This window comes from Fopius arisanus, unplaced genomic scaffold (genome assembly GCF_000806365.1).
Source record: "Fopius arisanus strain USDA-PBARC FA_bdor unplaced genomic scaffold, ASM80636v1 scaffold00034, whole genome shotgun sequence".
Classification (NCBI taxonomy): Eukaryota; Metazoa; Arthropoda; class Insecta; order Hymenoptera; family Braconidae; genus Fopius; species Fopius arisanus.
The window spans coordinates 367,218-391,513 of NW_011887773.1; the positions used below are offsets into that span (position 1 = coordinate 367,218).

The window sequence follows — 24,296 nt, forward strand, 5'->3', positions numbered from 1 at the left end:
GTGACTCGCTCCTGAAAGAGACAAGACCACCTGCGAATCAAGTATTCCGTGGCACATGCCACACTGGCATCCAGGGACAGTGCTCAATGGCCGAATGTCCACCCCAACTAGAGGCAGCTTAGTAACAGCATTCTCATCGCCAGCTATAACCAACTCAATTCCCAACCTTTAATTCACCCCAACACCATGAGTTTCACACTGGAGATGGTTCTCTGTGGCAGGAAACGTTCGTTCCGCAGCCGGGGAGTAATCCACTTCACTAGTCGGGGACGCATAGGTGTCCGTCTCTGGCTATCCCAATCCAAGATTGGAAACACGTACCCATCGTAACTGCAGCGGGACTATTGCCACCAAATGATGCTGACCTCCTGAAGCATCTGCTCGAAATCAGCCCTCAAGTTCGACTGTCTCGAGATCTCTCAGGGCCTTCTCCCTGAAGTCTGAACATCTCAGCGTCTGTGACTCATCCGTTACCCCACAACCACCAATTGGCTCGACGGGATCACGGCGGCACTAGTCCCTTCACCTCGCCGTTGGTCTCTGGTCTAAATCGAGAACGCCCTTTCGAATCACCCAGTTGGAACACCTGTACATTGGCGCTAGACCCCTTAGCACAGTTGGATGGGTTTCCAAAATAGGCAACAGCCATCGTCAGCGTGATCATACTGTTCCGAAACATGGTCTTACCCTAACACGTTTTTTCCCACTATGTGATTGATAAGTATTTTTTTTTTCATTATATATAACCGCTCTTAATGGATCCTCATTGTAATTATCGATGAAAAAACCCTATTATTTTAACCTCGCTGGGAATCGACCCGGTGAAGTTACCATGACTAAACGGGACGCGGGTGTTCGATGTGGACTAAGGGTTTTATCTGCGCCTAATGAAAGTAGGTGGTGCTGGTATCCGAACCCTCAGAGAGAATCTTGAGAATGAGAAATTTCGGTACCCGACTAGCTTAATTGGTAAAGTCCCAGCACGTAATTGGAAGAATCCGGTTAGAATCCGGGCAGTAACTTTCGAGATGTTTCGAGACGATGTTAGCAACGAAATCGACCACTCAGGAGCTCTACATCAAGGGTACTCACAACTAGACAGCAGCACTTCTCAACACACACCAAACATAAAAATAACCGCCCGCCGATACACCTCACCAACTCCTCCATAAACGCGGCAATTGTAGAACTCAAACCCTTCGGGTTGCCCGAAGAGCCTTTCCACGCAAATCAAGATACCGAAACCCCCACGGTGACGATCTCCCCCATACACCTTGACATCATCAACAAAAGTCTGGACTTCCTCACAATAGGAACCCTGAAAATTTACACTTACGGACCTAAGGCTTTACGTTCTAAGTCAATCATTTCACAATGCCTCAACGGGGATGAGGACTATCTCTCAAAGGAAATTATTGATATGAAATGCACTAATGTCAATATTATGTAAATTACTAAAATCTCTTTCAATAAATCCAGACCTCAACACCATTATTTACTATAAACGACGCATGACAGTTACCTCTCTGACCTAATGAAATTCAAGGTCCGAGCTTATCAAAGAGTATACTGGGAACACCTACGCAACCTCACCTCCAGGTGCGCGAAATGCAGAGTCCCCCGAGCCAGGTACATGCTCTATCTTCAACAACTGCGATATGCAGAGCCTCAAGTATACTATGGCCAACATGGCCAACCTGCCTCCTACAAAAGATGCCTTTATTACAAAAGTTCCATGTCTTTCCTGAATAAAAAAATCAATCCGCCCTCATTAAAACCCAGGAAAATATTTTTGAAGCAAACACGCATGTTAGCCCGCAATTAACCTATGCCACAATACTCATCCTTCCACTCCCCAGCAACCACTAATGAACTGGATTATTGCTCACTAATGAACATTAGCCCCCGATACACCAATGTAGATATTCAACCTGCTCGGCTAGCACCCCCGTATATTACGCACCTCAAGATCACAGCAATAAACAGCAACTCTCTCATAGCGCATCAAAGAAGAAACTACCTGCAGAACTTCAACGAAACTGATCGCGAAACACTTTCCTACAATCATACTTTCTACCCCACGGACAGGCACAATGCACATCAAGGTGGTGGTACTGCATTCCTCATAAAAAATAACATCCTCTACGCACTAGTAACAAGCCCATACTAAAAAAATAATCCTGTTGTCGAACGCACCACAGGTAAACTCAAAGTAACAGAGAATAGACAATTATATATACTGAGCATCCACACCTCTCAACGATGGAAAGTAGTTACGATGTCAACGTGCCTAGCGACAGAAGCTTCGATAAGCAAGAGATAGAGGACTGGTTACTCTCCATCAACATCACGCGAGAAATTAGCGCTACAGTACCTAACCCCTTACCTACTGGTTACACCGAGAAATATCTCACCAAAAAAATTATCCGACTGAAAAAAAATCCTCTGTCCTCATGATGCTACATTGCAGACTCGCTGCAGACCCCAGATCCAAATCAAGACCAGCCAACGCCATCAAATTCTTCATCGCGCCAACCAGCGAGGTCATCAACCTTGAATTTAGAGCTGTAATAGAAACGCATTGGAGTAACGTCTGCAAGGTAATTAATTACGGGAATTGTACAGAATTTTTCGCCGAAAAACAAATCCGGGCCTAGCAAATATTCTGTTCCCTGCTGATAATGACATTAACACTCTAGTCATTAACTCAGGGAAAACTCTCTACGACACCCATCTCGGCGAGAACAAGTACGTCTTCTCTGATTCAGTGAGTAAACTAACCGAATTGGAGCCTTTCATGAGACTATCAACTGCCTTCGACATCTCAATAACAAAACTCGCCTGAAAGAAATAAGTTCCAAACGTCACTGACTTCAAAAATTCGCTCCAACAAGAATAACTCAAGGATACAAGCATAACTACTTTCAGCACAAAAACACACCCAGCAACCCTTCCGAAGAAAGTATAAACAAGTATTTTCAGTCAACAAAGCTCTCAATAGAAACTACGTCCCCAGCAGCTGGAAAAGCCCCCGAGTCATCCTAATCCTGAAGAAAAACAAGCCCAGCGACGAGCCCTCCAGCTATCGTCTAATCAACCTATCACCGAACTTCAGCAAAGTCTATAAAATTGTCATTGGTAATTCAATCATCAAGTACTGCACTCAAAACTAAATGATTCCCGACAACCAATTTGGGTTCTGCCACTATCATTCCACCACACATGTCATACATAAATTCCGTGCAAGTGCCAATAAGGATCTCTACCTCAAGGTCATGATAGGCGCAACTGTCATAGACTTGGAAATAGTGTTCAACTCGGTATGGCTAGACGGGTTAATCTTCACCCTCAAGAAAAAGTTCTCAGACAAACTGGTGAAACTGTTTCGGGACATGATTCCCGCTTATTCTACACCAGGGCCCGGCAACCGAGCTTCCTTAGTCAGAGCTGGGAGAGGGTCCTCATCCACTTAACAAAACTACCTGCTCTAATTCGATATCTCTCTCTGCTTGAGCTCTGGTGCGACCGATACCGGCAGAGGGCCACCGTGCGATCGAGCGGGAATTTTGATTTTCCATCAATTTGAATTATAAATATAAGTTTTTTTATTCGAAATAGGCAGCAATATGAGGAAAAATTATTTTTTCGATGTTTTCATGATGAGGAATCTGCCTTGACAATTATTTTGTCTCCAGACGATATTTGCAGCAATGAAACAAATAAAATACGCAACGAAACTCTCGGGAAATATCCGATTAATTTTCAAGGTCGAGGGGGACTTGGCTGGATTTTTTTTTCATTCCAATTTCAAGCAATTAAATGTGTGACATTTCATATGGTAACAGTAAAACGGTTTCATTAGGAAATCTCAATTTTCAATTTTTTTTCAATTTGTTGATCAATAATGTCCAAGGATTCTCCTTCAAATCGGCTCATGTCGAGGTAAAGTCTTTGAACTTCATTTTTTCTAATGACAGTTTTGGGGTTTGAAACGCGTACCAATTGTTTATTGGATATTGTCATTGCTTAGCAACAAACGAGGAAATATTCGAAAAATATCCCAAGTAAAACGGTTTTACTTGTACGACGTGACGAAAAATGCCAGCATTTGATTGGTTGAAATTGGGATGAAAAAAACCATCAGGAATATAATCTAATATATAATAGAATCTTCCAAAAATAACCGTGGCAAATGTTTATTTTTCACACTTAGAGTGGCATTATTTGGTAGGAAAATAATAATTACCGAAAACCAATTCCTAAATATATTCTTGAGGGTTTTTCATTGTAAATTTTAATTTTTCTATTTTTTATTTAAAATTTGAAACTGAAAATTTGCGCCAATTCTGGCGGGTCAGCCATTTTTATGCGACTGGCACGCCATTCTACGTGGCTGGCAGCAATATTGTCACTGCTGGGACTTATTCGCTCCCAATGGTTGTCTAATTGGGTACTCATTAGGATGAGAGGATTATCCCGACCCTAGTAATAGGCTGGCTCCCGACTACCTGAAGGATGCCGGGCCCTGTTCTACACGACAAACGGAACGCGCATCTCCGGCCAAAAATTCTCGATTGTCGAAAGCCTTCAGCATGGCATTGTTAACTCCTGCTGCTTCTTCTCCATCTTCACAAGTGATATCCTCAACTCCTTTGGGCTCAACACCCACTCAATTGCCTAGGCAGATGACTTGATAGTGTACATAACAGAACACAGTGTTAAAAATATCCATGCGCACTCTACAAGCAGTAGTCAACAACATAAGCACGTACTATGCTATGTGGAATTTAAGAATGAACCTTCTCAATTGCGAGAATATTTTGATACCACGACCAGTTCAAGCAATGAAGATATGCAGTAGAACCAGAATTAACTCACTAAAAATTAGTACATTCAAGCCAACCAAAGAACAAGTCACAATGCCCATCAAACAATTAGGCAGATATCTTGGAATTGACATTGATCATCTTGGTCGCTGCTCTCAGTAAATTGATATGTTCGGAAAGGCATCAAACCGATTCCAATAACTGTGCCGACTCTTCTCCAACCAGGTCATCTCACACCGCGCCCGAACCATATGTCTGGTGGAAGATGTCCGACTCTGTAGCTCAAAAAATGCAATTACTGGAATGGTAAAGTATCGGAGTTGTACTCTACATGGACAAATCTGTATACTCTCAGTACACCCATATGGTCTGCAATCAAACCCTGTACAACAAAGCCCATATGCCTAGAGTTGACAATTTTCTCATCAAAATAACAGGATAAAAACTAGCCTGGCTACTGAAACTAGCTATGTGCAACCCCAAGCTTTTAAACACTTGGGTAAACTTGGCCTAATCCAGAACGTTCAAAACACTCTGAGGATATATCGCCTACCGAGGTTCCCCGCGGCAAAACAATCCCAGTGAAAGAAAGCAGATGCAACATACCAAAGCTCCTTACAGCGATCTTCTACAGCGACCAAAAAGTGACTCGTTGGACAGCATTCATCGAAAACCTCAATGCTGGTGACTGGGCGAAGATGGCAAATACATAACGGAGCCGAAAACAGGATTGGATAATCACGGCAAGAATACCGATGGCATCAGCCATCGACCTAATTGCCAAGCAGAAACCAGAGATAGATGACTGCGATAGATGACTCCCCGTCAACCATACCATCTCTTCGTAAAGATTTGTAAACAGTAGTCACTTTAATTCGAACTCTAAAGTTCAACTATGGTTTTTTCCTATGGTCAAGTACTATTCTCCACACAAACAACGCCAAAAAGTTGAAATACCTAGAACTTGAATTTATTCAAACAAAACAACAACATACTTTATCTTCAAAATTTGCAACTATAATAGATCTTGAAGAACGGTGAGATGCCTCAATATAGCCCACTTTTTTCAACATACCATGTTTGTTGAATACTCATAAAGCTTGTTTTTCTCGAGAAGTTCGTTTTATGTCTTGTCACTGCTGTATAGTTCAAGGACCTAAATGAACATATTCTAAAGAAAAGTCTTCGACCCGTGACTAGAAGACCCGGGTTCGAATCCTGGTTGGCACTATCAAGATTTTTTCTGTCGAAATCCCTAATTTATTTCAATTTTTTTTTACCTTCGGCTCGGTATGTTAACCTCTCATGCGTGAAAAAATATTTAGACTCCTAAAAAAGTCTATTATTGATTTTTTCGACTCTTTTAAGGAGATTGGTCGATCTTTTTTTGTAAAAAATAGTAATTATAATAATCCGGACGTTACGAGTTAACACAGGTAACAAAACGTCAATAACGAATACCAAAGAACACACCAACTATATTAATCACCATACCTATAAACCGCATTAGGTATAGGTTAGGAAATTATTGTCGGATGTTATATCGGATTATTGGAAATATTCCACAGTAATTTCGACCTCAATTTACTAAATTAAATCTTATGCGAATCAGTTGTTTCAATAGTTTTGAGTGACATGAATAATAATATGTTATGGATCAAGGAAACGAAACTGGACAGTCAGCAAACATCTGCATTTCAAAAGCTTACACTTACCGTTTTATATAATTTGGCGGCACAATCGTATCATGAAATGTGATTTTATTTGTCAAAAATGATGATTAACGTGGGTTCATATATCCTTCCAAGAATCGTCTAAAACAATACAAGTATAGGTAACTAGTACTGGTTGTAAAAATCGAATTTTCTATGTGGACCCAATCATATAATAAATTTCCAGACGTTTGAGAATGTTGGAGAATGTTATATGGATTACTACATTTACCTATATTTCCAATGCCATATTTCAAAAGGTCGCAAACGATTGTTCTCAAATGGTGTTTGACCAATTTATGGACGCCCATTGGTAACGCCATCCCGTATCCATAAGACTCTCCATCGTTGGTGGTCGACCATTTAAGTCAAGTAGCCATTGGTTATCATATACCTGAGGACCTAATTAAAGAGGGAGTAAATGGTCGATGATTCCCAAAAAAAATTTGGGTTTTTCCAAAGCCATTTCTTCTTAACTTTTTCTTTCGCCCATTCTGATAATGAATCTACCATCTCTACCTTCCTTCCCTAAAGAAGATTATTGATTATAGATCGACCCTTTAATGAAAAAATTTTTTTCATGCATGTGAATTTTTTCAAAAACAAAAATAAAAAGAATTACCTTTTTTTGCAGTACATTTTATTATGCATTATTGTCTTACAGTAATTTTTTCTTAATCCTAAATTATTATCGAACATTTACTTTTCCATTTTTTCTTCATTAAATAATAGATAGTATAATAAATATCAATACATTGATAACAATTTAATATCAATAATTTTGTATTTTTTCTGCTGGTATGTTTTGCTCGTGTCGAAAGCTGCCTTTTATGTCACTCTGCATGCCCTAACCTCGCACTTTTATTGCCGTAGGGAGGTAAGGAGTCGCTTATGGCCTTTGGTACCTCCCTTGGGCAGTAACAAGACTCGGTCAGTCGGGCCTCTCCCACACGGTCTGAAAAATATTTAACGTACATGTTGGATCACAATTGACAAAATACGTTCCCAAAATACTTTTCAGCCCTTGTAGCATAAATTACTATTATCTTACTTGTAAACGAACAGTCAGAAGTATAAAGGAAAATTACCTTTTTCGAAACGTTTCACTAATATAAACGAAAAATGACACAATTCGGCACTCACTGGACGTAGTAGCATCACTAATAAAAAATACACTTGCGACACTCCACACTCTCTGCCACCCGATCGCACTTGTATCGAATTATACTATTATGATTTCATCTGCGTAGTCTTCTATAACAGGTATAACGACGACGATTTACGATCATGGAGAAGCCTAACGGTTTTAGAACACTCTAACTTGCACGACTGTGCCAGGACAACGGTATTTCCCATGAGGTTCTCCTGTCAATCCTCGGCTTATGTACAGTAGAAGGCTGGGGGGTCGCGGAAGGGAAAAAAATGACAAATCTAAGAATATACACGTGGAATAAAATTTTTCTAGTAATAATATTTACTTGTTAAACATATTCTTGGAAGCTTTTTTATGAAATGTTTATGAATCAGTCCAGACGTCGCGGCTTTACAATGAGCACCTTTGTACGGCTAAACAAAATAGTTGATGATTATTATGAAAATTTCGATGAATAAAAATGAAGACAGATTATATTTTCATTACCTTAGGACTTAGTAGCTGAAGCCTTAGTACGTCTTGGCTACACTACAGATCTTATTCCCAGCGCTCGTGGCAGTATAATCGTAAAAAATTGGCGACCTTTACCGGTGGAAAAAGTGGCCGACGAACCTACCCGCACCGTTGCTGAAATCCTCGCAGAGTTAACAACAGTGGCAACCCTAAAGATACAAATCTACAGATCAAGACCACCGCCCCCCAGTCCAGCTGCCGAAGTTAGAGATAAACTTCTGAGGCTTTTACTACTTCACAGTCATGCACTTCTTGTCTCAGCAGGATGTCCTCTAGATGAGGTAGGAAAACTTTGTGATAAAGTTGATTAATTGTTATTCAACGCTCAAGAACCTGTATAAATTTCGAATAATATTACATCTCAGAATAACTCTTTGATAACGCCACAGAATACCAAGCATAGCTGAATTTCTTCCATAAAAAAAAATTACTGATATGGTTTAGCTGTGTAGAGTAAAAATAACAAGTTACAATTTCAATATTAACTTTTTGGTTAACGTCAGGTGCTGCTGACGTGGCATACAAATGCTTATAAATCGTTAGTATGTCAACTGCTTCCGCATTATATTTGTCTCCTCTCTCCATGGATTGTGATTGTCAGGCAAAGTTCTATCACTCCTCATCATCTCAGAAATTTTGGTTTATCTATAATGAAAGAAATTCATAAGTAAGTCACTTTCTATGCATGATAAGGGTGTATATGAGTGGAAAAAAATACAGGATTACTTGATAAAATTTTCACGTCCTAACAAGTCCAAAAATCAATTCGATGTCAATGATATTGAGTTGTGGACATTCGTAATTTATTTCCGGAACAATAAAAAACAATAATCAACGTAAGAATGGTCGTAACTAAAAGAATTTTAATTTTGACCTGAAACATTGCGTCTCTTCTTCAATGGCCTAGTTGAGTGCGACAATCGGTAGGAGATGGGATCCCTAAAAGTAATAGTCGTTTTGATAGCTTGGGCACTTTTCGATTCCCTCCCTTAAAATTCAGGCAGATATTGCATAAGTAAATGCTTTCCTAAGTCAATAGTAGATGGGAAAACTCTGATAATTTCAACAAAGTGAGATATATTTGAGTAGTTGAAGAGTGGATAACATAGCAACAGCATCATGAATAAACATATCCGCTACGCATACAGTGCCTCTCTATGCATAAACTACTGAGAAAGTTTGTTAACGGGCTCCTCCCAACTATTGCGCGGTATTGAGCTAATTTTTCAATATGAGAGTACATTATGGTGAAGAACAACAAGGTACACCGTATGAAAAATATCAACACTCTATAGAGAGTGCAATAGTTATCTTCTGTAACGTCATTCGGGGAAATATGGGATTTTCCTTCCGTTACCCGAGTGGAAATTGCAGTCAAGTTCAACGCAGGACTGGATCAAGTGAGGCCTGAAGACTGATCAGGGATGGATGTGATGACCTGATCAGGGCCGAATCAGGGATGTAACGCTGTTTTTAATCTAGACTTGATCGGGTCCAATTGCTCCAGGCTTGATCAAGTTTCCGGCCTTGGACTTGACCAGTCCCAATTGCTCCAGACTTGATCGGGCGCAATTGCTTTAAGCTTAATCAAGTATCCGGCTTTGGTCTTGATTCAGGCGGCTGGTTCTCAATTGGATGATGCCGGCGTGATCCGATTCAAATCAATCGTTGCAGTAGTAAATTGGAACAGGTATCCGATACTTTACTTCATTTCATTCAGTGGTTTTATTGAAGTTTTTGAATCATCTTGGTAATACAATGTTTTATTTTTAAGATTTTTTAGTCACTTATATTAGTTGAACACGTAAAAATACTCAGAAACATACGATTTCTCAAACTATATACCTAACTATCATAATATCTTGATTTATTTTGCGCCCTGCTCACCACCATCACGTAGTTTCGTGGAATCTTTGTAGTTGTTGATTGCGTTACTCGGGCCCAAGTTCAAATCAGTATCTTTAAATGGTGCTAATCCCTGAGAACGGGCTTCTTCAGCTATTTGCACTGAAAATAGAAGTGATAATTTAGGCGAAAATATATCTCTAAAACATATATAAAAGACGTCAATGTTTTATTATCAATATAAAACTGCGTGAAAAAATATTTCAATTTTTGTGAATCTGAAAAAAAAATTAAATGGTCAAAAATACCTTTGATACATTTCCATAACTGTAAATCAATAATTTTTTTTTTCTCCTTTTTTCTTTTGGGCAGTATACTGATCGAGAACACTCGTGGGCATTAGAGCTCTTAAAATTCGCCCAATACTATACTGCAACTTGGATTTTAAATCAATTTTCGTTTTAATTCCATGACACTGCAAAAGAAAAGATAGCAATGTAAATATCATAAATAAATACGTACATTCGTTAAAAACAAAAATTTCGATGTATAAAATTTTGAAACAAGGACATGAATTCTTATCTGGAGAAATTTTTCTGGCCGAAAGTAAATTTTTCTCTCAGTACGTACTTTTTTACAAGTATACAAATGAAAACAATCCATGCATAAATAGAGTTTTTTCCATGAACTTACAATGATGTTGCGAAACTCGAAATGCAGTTTTTCCTCGAAAATCTCTAATTTTTCTTGAGTATCACAATAATGATCGTGAAAATCAATCAGTGGTCCATGATCGGCAGGTAATAAAGAATTTGCGCTGAACATACCTTTCACGTCGTCAAGGGCTGAAAGGACTTTGACTAATTGCGATTGAATTTGACCCATCGCTGATGTCAAATTTCTTAGTTGTTTCTGTGTATTCCCCTCCGGAGGGATATCGTTCGACCTTTGAAATTCTGGTTGGTGAGGGCTAATGTTGACAGGTGTTGACGGACTCGAAAAATTGAGAGTGCGTGACGATCTGTGACGACTTCCTCTCATCTCTGATAGCTTTAATATGTTCCGGATGTTTCCTCCCTTTTGGTGTGGAGGCTTCGGATCTTGATTGATTTTTTCTTCGTTCTGGAGAAATTGGGTATCCCTCCAAAAGAGGTGGCATTTTCCTTTTGGACGTTTCTGTGAAGCTAAACATTGAAAAAATGCAAAATTTAGAAAGATAAATCTGACAATTTTGACGGGAAGTGATAGACTAGGATAAAATTAAAATGTACAAATGATTTTCTTATTCATTCTCCGGTCCTGTGATGAAAACGAATCGAAAGTACGAGGAGGAGAAGACGATTTAGACCTCCGCTCTCTCGAGAAGAAAGGGAGGACTCTTGAGCGAGAAAGCTATCGATCGATCTGTCGGAAACTTGGTGAACCTGCAAGACTTGTGTTTATGTTGTCCTCCGATCCGGAGAACTGAGTTTCATCGTTGTCTCTGCAGCTGCAGCTGCAGAGAAGAGTGATCCAATTTCTTCCTCACTGGCTGGAACTTCCTTTTTAAGCGATTTCTTCTTTAGCTTATTAATCTGACCTTGAGCATACGATTCATCTGACGTGGAGAATGCATATGGTCGATCTTCCAGTTTCTTCAGACTTTCCAATGCTACTTTATAAGTCTCTGTAACAATTCCTTTGTTTTAATCTCGTAATGTGAAGTATAGATGTGTTTCAAACGAATATTATTCATCAAAATAAATAAACAAGTTTATTTAATTTTAATAAAAAATTGCATTGGAACAACTGAAAAAAAAAACGAATAAACAGTTTTATTTCATTCAAATTACCCTTTTTTTCACTGTAGGGAGTAATGCGCAACACTGAATAAAAATATTACCAAAAATATTTTCCTCACCTGCTCCTCCTCTGATTTTTATGGGATATTTTCTCCATTGTCTCGGGGGTGATTTGCAGCGGTTCAGCAATTTCTTCGCCAATTTTTTCTCCTCCTCATTATTACCTGTATGGAATTTACAGAAGAATTGTTGGACGTCAGCGACCCACGTTATCCATCCATTCAGAGCAATGTCGAAGACACCTTCCTGCTCATCCTCATGAAAATGCACCAAATAATACAGGTATTCCTTCCCTCGGAAGTTCCCCTGCAAAAATAATTTTCAATAATCAATATTAATGATTAAATATGCATTTTTATTTTATTCAAATGCTTGTGGGAAATTCCACGAAAATAGATGCTGTACCACCTCGCCAGTACTGTCACATACTCAAGATCATATTCCTTTCGCAAAGGATTTTGATCGATTCCATTAGATTTTATAGTGCGTGAATTGAGAAAAAAATGATTTTGGCAAATATGCATTTACTTGAAATTATTATTTTTACGAATACGAATTCTGCCAATTCAGTTATTGTGAGGCAATCTTGATTGAGTTCGTAAAGAATTATTTTACTCTAGAGGATTGTCAGGTTAGTTATTACCTTCAGTGAACTGTCTCAATCGTTATTAGAATTGAAAGTCTACCGAAATTTTTTTTCAATAAAACTATGAAATTTGGAACAAATCATTAATTACGAAACGAGACCATTCAAGGGGTTCCATTCAACTAACAGGATCATCCTCTAGAGTAGTATGGGTGAGGTAATTGAAATCTAAGATTGTCTCGCAATCACTAGCTTGACGAGATGTTTTCGTAAAAACTACTAGTAAATTAATATTTGGCCAATTTCTTAATGTGTAATCAGGTTTTGATATTAGACGTCATCGGAAAAATGAAAAAATCTTTAGCGTATTTAGAAAGAACAACATGGATCCTCGTGGTTCTAACCTAACAATTTAACAAAATCTCTCACGCGGCGTCAATTCTGCACCTAGACTCATGTGTTTCAAATAATTCATGATACTTTTGGCAAATTGATTAATATTGAACTTACCATTTTGTCCATTGTTCGTCCGTTGAAATGGGAACAACACAACCGGGAATATTTGTGGAAAACTGCACTTCGAGTCGGAAAAACTCAAGGACACGTAGACGCGACACTCGACACAGACACTAAACTGATACTGAAATTTATCTTTGTTGCTCGTTGGAATTGAATCCATTTTTTATATATTGATGACTTCTGAAATCTCCTAAAATCAAATATATTCGGGAAAGCAACGTTGCGTCATGCTTCTCTTCTGCCAGCCGGCATGGGAACACGTATGAACTCGCCTCAATCCGAAACTCTGGCACGTGCACACACGAAATAATATTTTGTTTTAATAATATATTTTTTTTCCTGCTGTCGAATCAAGTCAATGAATATCGTTAGAACTTTACAGGATCCCTTCAATCTCTCACTCTAAAATATATCGATAGATGGCTAACGTTTTTTTTTTCAAGAAGTCACACTTGATGATTATGTCCTGTTGTGCCGGCAGGTACACGGGCATAAATGAACTGCTTCATGAGACGCTCAGAAACGTACACACACTTATTCAGGATCACTTCTTTACACGAGATGTCTTACGAAAATGTTTTTGTTATATAGTTATTTACTTAGTGTTTTGTGCAGCTGTTATGAGTTTAGTACATAGAAAAATCAATTTCAACTGTGAGAGAAACTGAAAAATGAATTCAACTGTCGGAGAAAAGTAAATTTCAAGTGTCTGTTCATTTAGAGAATGTTCAAGTACGTTATGTTTGGTTGGATACAGGTTATGTTTTGCTGGATATCAACACGAATACATTTCCTCTTACCTAAACAAATTTTAGTCTGTCGCTTTCATGGTAAAACGATGTGCTAAGACTCAAATTGAATCAGATTTCTTCCAAATTCAATAATTTCACTCCACTGTCAACATTATTGGAAGCCATATAGCCATCAACTGAGAAATCAGCATCCTAATCTCATAATTGTTTCTCACTCTCGTCAATTTTTCTCCACCTTAAATTTCAGTATTACAATTTATGAATTAAACGATCAAAAGGAAATGGATTAGGGAGATATACATATCCGTTTTTAATATCTCATCCATTATGCCCAATGAATCAAAATCATTTATTAATAATCGCAAAATAATGTTTAGCCACAATAATTTTGTTGAATTACTGGTATTACATGAGAGAGAACATATTATATTAAATCATCAAGCTCATGAATGGAGGAGTGGCATCGTATAAACTTCTTCTTTCTCAGCTGTGCTAATGTCGAGAGTAACCATCTTGTGCTGAATGTCCTCCACATTGCAATGGATTTCTTTGGTTGGTCTCCTTGACACACAAAACATTTTCAGGCTCGTCGAATCGCATGGATAATCTAATAGAGGTTTTTTTACATGCAATGATTTTCCAGATATTCTAACGACGCGAGGATCAGTTGGTGTAATGAACATATCATCAATTTTAATGATCTCACCAGATTTTAATAAAATTGTATTGTTTGGAGTTTTGCTAGCCACAATACAGTTGTTGAATTTAATTTTTTTAATTGTTATTCTCCCAGATGAGTCCGGACGAAGTTGAGATAAGATTTGAAGAGCAGATGATGGCTCAGGTTTTGGAGTATTGACGAAAAATTGCTCATGGATTCGACGACAGATTTGAGGTAGTAGACGATATCCAGTTCTCAACATAGTTTTCATTTGTCCCAATGCGCTTTCAAATGGAAACGCGTTAATCGCACTCAGCGAACATAGCATCATCAGCTACATGAAGTAAACTATGAACATTCAATACTAAGGTGAATTTACCGTATAATTCCTCACACAGTTGCACAAATATTCTCGAAAACTTCTTTGGCTGGGCATTATGCGTGACTGCCAGGTCATTACAGCTCAAAATTCGGCAAGCCACGTGGAATAACAAAAAATGTTTATACAATTTTTCCTCCAGGCATTTTCTCAGAAATACAGGTCCTGCGTATAGAGCTAAGAATCGGAACTGCGTGGCTTTCCACTTGCCCAGATCAGTTAACGATGCTGTTGAACGTTGCAATTCTCGAGGAACTTGAGACTTCATCCTCAGCAAATATGACGAATACAGAGTTTTTTGAGCATGACTAATTGTCCGATTTCCGTTCATCCAAATATCCACCAAGAATTTCTTCATCACACCTAACCAGAGCAGATGTATCACGTCTAAAACGAAATGTTTAATAGTATCGACTGGTGGATTGATAAAAAGCAAAGGTGAAACACCGTCATGGTGGAGAGGATCCTGCTGACTCCGAAATGCTTGATCAGTTCGCTCTGTAGCTTCCGTAGAGAGATAAACTATACAACCTTCAACTCTTTCTCCTTGAACAGTACAGCGTCCGCATGCCCGTTTTGCTCCATGATTTTTTATGCATTTTACAAATGAACGGGCAGGTCTGTCACAAATGAAAGCTTTTATGCTGACCTCAAATGATTGACCGCCAATGACAATTGTTCATTAAATTGTTCACTTTCTCAACGAAACCTTCCAAAAATTGGTAAATATTTCTGGCTTCTCAACACCGCAATAGAGAGCAATGGGGAATACTTGATACAAGTTTTCATGAATGAAAACTTTGCCCAGAATTGGCCAGAACTGTTTGTTGCTCGATTTATATGGCGAAGAACCATCCAGATGAATAAGTAGTGCAATTTTATGATCGGGATGCAGTTTATGATTAATCGTGTTTGTCAAATGCTTACTTATCCCCAAGTAGACATACTCACTGTCATTTTGATTGTTGAATGTCTTGATATCATATTGCCCTGATGTGGTTTTGAGGAATGTTTTTGAGGTAGTTGGAATCGTTGGGTACTTATATTTTGCACACTATTTCAAAAGACCATCCAGATCGTTGTGGGTAAGGCTTTTCGCGTTTAACGCCCATTGATGTAGCTCCTCTATTTCATCCGATTCAGTATGTTCTTCTACAGATTCTTCATCTGTCGATGCAGTATTATCTTGGCAGATAAACCTATTCTCTTTATCTTCACTAACTGTCCCCTCATTATAATCGGCTACACTCTCATTAAAATCGTCTGGTTTACTTTTCCGGCTGTCCCAACTCCATCTCAAGGATTTCTCGAGTTCCCGAAATTCGCTTGAGATATTTAAATCGAAATTCTCAGGTTCATTTTGACCAGTACTGAATTCGAGAGAACTGTACTCTTCTTCATCGGAATCAATATTTATTGGGCTGTCAATGTGGACAGATGAAGTAGAGGCACCAATATCAGTATCATCTATCCGTGCACGTTTTCGATGTCTCTCCACTCGTAATCTGGTGAGTTCCTTGGCATGAGCTGCACTATTTTTGTTGTTACTCATGATCACTAGTAACTGACCTTTTTACTCGAAATTTGTTGAAATTAATTTACTCTTCTTACACTCCAGATCCACACCGATACAGCGAAAATGGAGCAACGGCGCCAGTCACTAGTGACATCTTTAATCGCCGTAGTAACTACATTTGGGGCCATCAATTCAAAATTCACAGACGATAAAAAATAAATATGCCCTTAGATAATGAAATAATTCAATTGAGCAGATTAAGATTGGGCTAAGGCCTACCACATTAGAACCTCATCAATATCTGCTGTGAATATTTTAGATCAGAGAGATTGAGTCGAATCCTGATCAGTTTTTTATCAGAAACCCCTTATCAGACTCAGCTCATGCTTATCACAGCAGAACCTGATTAGAATCTGCCGTAAGTGTTTGTGATCAGGGACACTGGATGCAGTCTTGATCCATTCTCCACCAGGAATACCCTGATGAGGCTAGACTAATGCCGACCACGGCAGAGCCTGATTAGAATCGATCTTAAGTACTTGGGATCAGAGGCACTGGATCCATTCTTGATCAATTCCCCATCATGGATCTCCTGATCAGGCTACACAAATGTCAACCATATCAAAACCTGATTGGAATTAACCTTGTGAATTTTGTATGAAAGGAACTGGATCAAATCTTGATCAGTTTCTCATCAGGAATAACCTGATCAGGGAAACCTAACTTTTTCCGGGTCAAGTACTGATCCAGCATCAGGGTGGACTGGGGCGGTTTCCACTCGGGTATTTCGGCCCTCTGGCACCAACAACCCCGAAACCAAAAAAAAAGCCGACTTGTTAGACGCCAGGTCATTAGACGGAATGATCGTTCTCGAAATCCTTCTCCATTCAAAGATTTCATGGCTGTAGCAGCTTGATACGTAGAAATTTAATTGTTGTTAGAAGCTAAAAGGGAACGTGAGTGGGTTATCATATTTATTGAAATCAATTAATCTCGATACAATAAAAATATATAAAAGAATTAATAAAATCCCGTTTGATGACGAGTACGCCTTACTAACAAAGTTTCAATATTTAATTGGCAAAAGGCACTAGCCTCTAGTTAATTTAATATCACAGTTTTCTTAAGTCCATGAATTTAAAATAAAAAATAAATGAATAACTAAATTATTCAAATTGAAGTCAGAATTAATGAAATAAATTATCGTTAACAACTGAGTCACAAGACTCAATTGCTACAGGTCAGAGAAAAGTCAAAATTAATTAATTAATTAATTGATTCAATTTTAATCAGAAAATCTTTAAAAGCTATTGCCAAGATAAATTTAATAAGTCGAAACACTAAGGTGAAAAATGGAAAGCAAACGGAGACAAATTCAAGACAAATAATTTCGAGGTCATGCAAGCCTCAGACTGAATAAAATCAACATAAAATTCGAAGGCAAGAAATTATCATAAGTTCACGATTCTAACAAAGTTTTAAAGATCGCAAAACTAAAAAAAAAATCAAAATCAAATAAATGATTAAAAACCGAAATAATTTTGTCCAATAAACAACAAAATAATAAGTTATTTTTCGAAATTAACCTGATAGAGAGAGAGTCAAAAATTCACTGATCAAAATGGCCAGAAATTTTCCACTGCGAATTTTAACTAACACTTACAATATGAATTCTACAGCCTACGTCCGAGGTTGAATTTAAAAACACAAAAAGTTATGTTAGAGAGATGATTTTGTTTGCTACTGTGAATAACTTTAAACAAATAGTCACAGATTATTTTTTTTCTTTTATTATTATTGCGATCAAAAATTTGATGGTTTTATATATTGTTTGCTTGAATATAATTAATTGTTTGGAGTTTATGAATTTCATAAAAAAACGCATGAAAAATTATCGAATCAATTTTTTTTAGCGCAGATAACCTCCGAGAAGCACTAAAATTTGAATTCGCCGCTCACGCGATCCCTCCCTTCTCCTGCCGCCTCGCGCGTTCTAACCTCCTTCAAAGTGGCCACGTTTTACCATCATTTTCTTCTAACGCAACGAAAATCACAGACTCTCCGATACATTTTTTATAATTAATGGCGATTATTTTTAATTGATTTTTGAAAAAAGTGTGCCATTTTTGTCAACCATCTACGAAGTCAGTCGTTTTGAAACTTCGGCGGAAGATTTTCAATCACTAAGAGAATATATCCTCAAAGTTTACAGTTTATTGCATATTTTCTTCTATTCCCACTCAGGAAATACCTTAAAATCCTTGATAAATTTCCAACGTTGTCAAGTTTTTAATGTCCGCAAGATGACAATTCAATTTCATTTTTTGAATTATCTGTTAATTATATATTTTTTTTTGAATTATATATTAATTATCGATAAATTATCTATAAATAATCTATAAATTATCTATTAATTATATAGCTATATGGCAATGATGATCAGGACTTTCTAAAATGGTTCGATCTCACCATTTTTACCGATTGTAATTCAATCAAGAAACTGGCCGTAAGTAAATTTTCTGGAAAAGTTTATTAACAACGAGATGCATCAATTGATCAGTTATTCGGCGTAAGTCTACTGAAAAAAATATTGATTTTTTAATTAAAAAAATTAATGAATAACCATCAAAATCACTTGCAACATTAATAAAGAAATGCACTAAAACAAAGTGTAAAATATAGTCAAATAAAGTTAAAAATATACACTCTGAAAGTCGATTGCTTTGGAAAAATCTCGTGTCAAACTATTGATTGAAGCTTATTATGTAGGAACTATTTCATTGCATCTGGCAGAAAGTTCTAAAAATATTTTGCCAAAATATATCTATTGCCTCGCATCAGTTACCCCTACCTATTAGCTCGCATGAGTATTCTTACATACTTTTCAAAAGTTTCTCTGATAACTGTAAAAAGTATACTGTTCACTTTGTAGGAATATTTTCGTAATGTTAGTTTTTACTCGATGTGTGTTTAGTACATAATTTTGACGGAAATCAAATTGATCTACTACGGAAATATCCAGTAAAAATTAAAATTATGAATCTATCATATTATATATTTCTCAAATGTGAAAAGATTAACTTGAGCAGTTATTCGAAAAGCTCTTGAAAAGTAAGTAAAACTACTGATGAGAGGTAGTATTAGGTATACTTTTAAAGATGAAATACTACTTGCACACCAAGTTTCGATGAGCCATTCGGTATCAAACTTCTCCAAAGTAATCTATTTTTAGAGTGTATATTTCATACTTAAATCGACTATATTCCATACTTTTTTCTAGGGGTGGGAGCGAGCGATAGTTTATACTATCTCCAAATTTTATACCAGACCGAAATGATTCAATTCAGTGACTGTTCTTAAAAATCACTCTACAACTGAGGGAGACAACCAATTTCGACAGAAAATGATTGGGAAGGGGTGCTATATTACCCCCATATCCTAAAAAGCACAAAAAAAAATTAAACAAGAGTGGTGACTTTGACGAATTTTTCAGAAGGGGAGGGGGTTAGGTGTACCGTGCATAAGTCTAATAGGTGTATAAATTTGCAACACACCTACAAATTGTGGAAGCACTTAGAAACTTAAGTCGGGTTTTTTTTCAGCTTGTAACACGGGGTAAAAGCAAGCGAACCGTATTGGTAATGACAATGTGTGGGAAGTACCTATCTCTCCGATTATTGAAGATGTTCTCAACAAACTCACCGACTCCCTGCTCCATCGGATTTTACCTAAAACTGAAGTTTTTATAGCGTCGTTTTTCTTTCAGGTTTTTTTACAGGACACTTCAACAATTTTCTAATAGCGTAGATTCTAATAGTAGTTCTTTGTGAATATTTACCTTGAGTGATTTTTTAATTTCTAACAAATACAACACATACTTTTAGAATGTCTTATAGTTTAGTGGCGGTAATTATTTTCAAAAATTTATGAAGGGTAAGATTTATTCTTGCCAAAAGTATTTCTTCGCTGACCAGAATTAATCCATTTTCAGAGTGGACACTTGATTCAATTTTTTTCCATGTATATGCGGACGTATACCTCGAGTACATTCACCTATATTCAGCCGAAAATCCTGATATCCAATATGTGTGTCAGAGATAATTGGGTATATATATCTCAAGGCGAAATATTCACGGTATATCAAAATTATATCTCGATTGATGATCGTTACCATAATAATTCCTTGCAGAGTGAATGTCATGGAACATTCCTTCTCTTATTTTGAACGATTCATTTGATTAATGATATGCACTTATCGAGTTATTTTCTTTCGTCCGTTATCATTGAAGAAAGATGTGTACATTAATGAATAATGGTCTGATTGAAAGAAATTATGGCATTATCGAAAAGAATTCTTTAAAGATGAAACATGCTGTACATTCTGGCTAACCTCTCCCGCAAAACATTTAATACCCCCTGAAATGCAAATGTCTCAGTTGTAAAGATCCCTCGCTTTTAGGCTACCTAATCTCATTAACGAGTCTGAATGAGTAATTCCGCAGGCAAAATGTTGGTTTTTTTATCTTTCTTCAATAAAACTTTTTCTACAACTCCCTCGGCACAAACACATCACCGAGTTTCATTCAAGCACTCTCATTCTGTTATTTTATGATTAATCCCTGAATTTGGAAAAGCATTTACTGCTCATGCATCAACAGCATTTTGTCAAGCTGAGTACTCCTATCAGTCGCTATTGCACGTATTAAGACTTTGAGGCCTTCAGAAATACGGAAGATCTCATAGTCGAACCGTATGATAGGATTACCCTTTACTCAAGCAAATTCGTGCCAGCCTTCATCAAAAGCCTTTCCTCAAACTCCTTCTCCTTCCCTTCGGCGCCGCCCCCTCTTCATCCTTACGAATACCAAAATGGTGTTGGAGGAGTCTGTAGGGGAGGGCGTCACTCCCCCGTGTACCAACCCCATCCAGTCCGCCTTCTGGGGCTGGGGCATTATCTAAGTGCACCTCTTTGAAGATACCTCCATCTACTTCACCGCTCTCAACCCGACTTTAATACCGCTCTCCGTGATCTATGATTACCAATTTTCTCCGGCAGACGTTTCACCTTGTGAATATAGTCAACACACTATTTTCTTCATATTAATCCCCCTTGCCTAGTTTCTTCATCCTTCTGGCTCTTTGTATACTCAATCTTCGATCGCATATATTTATAGTGGGGGTGAGTTTGCATTCGAGTAGAGGATGGGCTAGTGAAGCGGCGTTAATTGAGCTGGTTTGAAGATATTTTTTTCATTATAGATAGTTGGTTGAGGGTCTCAAATGGTATGTGTAATTTTCATCCTAAATCGCAAAGCTACAAACCCTCGCTTTAAATTCAGAATTCAATTACAATAACGATCTTCTGTTTTATAAAACGCCCAACCCAGATGGCCTTAATAAGTCCAAGTGTATTCTTTTGTTCCTGCCAATTGACCAATAACAATATTTTCTCTTTGTGATGGCACGTTTTATAAGACTAAATTTATTTTTAATGTTATTTGTTTATTAAACCGCAGGTTTTTGTGTTTACGTTGCACGCACAGTATGACAGAATTTTTCATATAATCATATTTGTAAGTCCTTAACTTTAAATTAAGTGATCAGTTTTGGGATGAATATTATCCTCCCTACGCGTCTCATTATACAAACTCCACGCGGCATATCAAAATATGATCCTTAAACTCTACGTGTTGTTGGAAACGTTCATTTCTCAATTTTCAACCACATCTCCGTCTCAAATATTGCAAATTTCGTCATCAACCACGTGAATCCCTATCATTGATATCTGAGCCTTCTACTAATGCTACTGAAAGCCCCGAAAAACCCTCAAACACAGAAAAATGCTAATCGTCATCTTTACGTACATGCGTATCACATCTGTGGTAAATCAAACGTGACGGAATCCCTCCTGAGATAAGCCGGGCGTCACAATCTGTCTGTTTACAAACCAATTAAAGAAAAAAGAAATAACTCATGCGCGTGACCTAATTAGCCATCTTCTCAACTAAACGTACAATGAACAGTCTAATAAAAATAAAAATGCTTCAACTGTCTCCCACTTGATTGCAGATGATTAAGTGATACCGAACATTAGCTACTGACTCGTTGATCCAAAGATTACCTCGTTAAGTTGGCGTCACCGTTAATCTTGTCACATATAGATATGGTTGTACCTATAAATCACGCTGATAAGGCACTGAGGGACTTGTTTCTCACGAATGCCTTAAAAACATCTAAGAACTTTTCCATCGTCTCTGAGTACATGAAATTGGATGAAAATATGCCATGATATTCAGATATGGCTAAAATCATTCATTTAGAGGCTGATACTCACATCCCTGTGTATGTTCAATACTCACCTAATATGATCCTTTAGCGACTATTATGTCGGCTGCGCTCAGGTATCTCAAAATTTTGCATTTCGCTGTGAAATCATGCATCATGATTATAAATTATGAAATATTTGCGGCTGTTCAAATTAACAACGGCTTATTCGAGAATACGTACAAGAGTAGATAAGTTAGAATTTAACAGTTTTAAATGATATTGAAAATTGCTCCTACTTATCCCAATTTAATTGTCGAAATAGCCGGTCAAATGTATGCACACGCGCGACCTCTGTATGTAGAATCACCGAATTTAGTCATTGCTCGGCCTAATATCGGAACCAACATTGCTGATGCTTGTAACCAGCATTACAGACAAAACTACGGCCGGGTAATGGATAAAAACGAGGGGCCAGTATGGGTCCTGTTGACGAGCCCAATAATGGCAGCCAATTGACAGCGCAATCTCATTATTTATAACCGATTATTTTTTCCGTCCAAATTTCAGCTAATAGAATTGCACCATTATACTAGGCTACTCGGTAGAATACTGAAATTTTATACATGAAACAATAAACTGTTGGATCGTGTTAACCGCTGATTGAAATTGGCAGATTGAATTTAATTCTGTTAGTCGACGAGTGAAATATCTTCTGTTATCTCTACAAATCTTCTTTTTAGTTGATCCATCCTTTCTCATTCTTTGAATATAGATTTCATCTCATGGTGCAATTCTGTCGGCTGAAATTTGAACGAAAAAAATAATCCCTCGAATACGAGTTGAGTTTCTAAATTAATCGGGTATTTTCCTTTAGTTTCCCTGCAAACAAACGACTTTGTTAAGTTTTTCCCAAACATCATTTAAGCTGCACGCTCGTGATTTTTTCCGCAACGAATCTATCGAGAAATATTCGATAATTTCGAAGCTCTCGTGGCATTATAAGTGAAAAATTGAATAACAATGGTTTTTATTCGAATTCATCCAATTATCAATGTTTCCACGGCTATATCAAGAAACTAGTAATGAATCAAAATCATCGAGTGGATTGTTAATGCTTCACAAATGAATGGCTACTGATACACTCATTAAAGTAATTAATAAAAAGTACAGAAAAATTGGTCCATTTTTATAACTTTCTAGTTATCCCTAATCACAACGGCAATTGTATCGATCATAAAACCCCCTGATTCCCAAACTAGGTTTTGGCCTTCGATGAGATTAGACCTCATGATGTTTGGCACAGTAGTCCTACGCTCTAACCATTAACCTAGTTCCTAAGTTTTACAATAGCAACTTAAACATGGGTTGTACGGCGTTAGCCAATAATTGCAATAATAATAGCAATTACTATATTATTAGTCGAGCTTCCCGAATTATTATACGCCCGGCTTCAAGCAATGAAGATGGTAACGGATTTTATGGTTTAAGGCTCGGTTGGAGTATCTGATTATCTCGTATAGATAGTTTTTTTGTTTGTTCTTTCATCTGAAACTTTGAGGCACTTCTGTCTTGAAGCACAGCGCCACCACATAAATGCATGTAGGCCAAAAAAAGTAAAAAAAAAAACAAAGATTTAGAGTCCATGCTTTTTTATTAAAATGGGAGGAAAATTGTACAAAAGCACAAGTTAGAAATATTTAATTTGACGAAGCAGTGGGGAGAGGGG

The 24,296-nt window shown here is 37.5% G+C and overlaps 2 protein-coding genes across 4 annotated transcripts in view; one reads left to right on the top strand and one right to left on the bottom strand.

The window, feature by feature from the left end:
• Positions 1–24,296, top strand: part of dve (SATB1_N and homeodomain domain-containing protein dve) — a 343,172-nt gene that overhangs the window by 275,019 nt on the left and 43,857 nt on the right. The window contains exon 4 of the mRNA XM_011303859.1: positions 8,183–8,485. Within this exon, the coding sequence (XP_011302161.1) occupies positions 8,183–8,485 (303 nt within the window). The remainder of the gene's footprint in view (positions 1–8,182; positions 8,486–24,296) is intronic.
• LOC105265993 (uncharacterized) lies at positions 10,026–13,279 on the bottom strand. 3 transcript variants are annotated; one of them, XR_892116.1, is made up of 6 exons: positions 12,987–13,279; positions 11,950–12,196; positions 11,474–11,715; positions 10,743–11,233; positions 10,358–10,524; positions 10,026–10,211 (listed from the first exon to the last, which is right to left on the bottom strand). XR_892116.1 is itself a non-coding variant. In XM_011303855.1 (4 exons), exons 1-3 carry the CDS (start codon positions 11,337–11,339, stop codon positions 10,384–10,386), a joined length of 651 nt encoding a protein of 216 aa, XP_011302157.1. In that variant the 5' UTR covers positions 11,340–11,355; the 3' UTR covers positions 10,026–10,211; positions 10,358–10,383. The 3 variants fall into 3 exon arrangements, 2 of the variants coding, with proteins under 2 accessions (XP_011302157.1, XP_011302159.1); XM_011303855.1 differs by lacking the exons at positions 11,474–11,715; positions 11,950–12,196; positions 12,987–13,279 and adding an exon at positions 11,321–11,355; XM_011303857.1 differs by lacking the exons at positions 10,026–10,211; positions 10,358–10,524; positions 10,743–11,233 and having other exon boundaries at positions 11,380–11,715.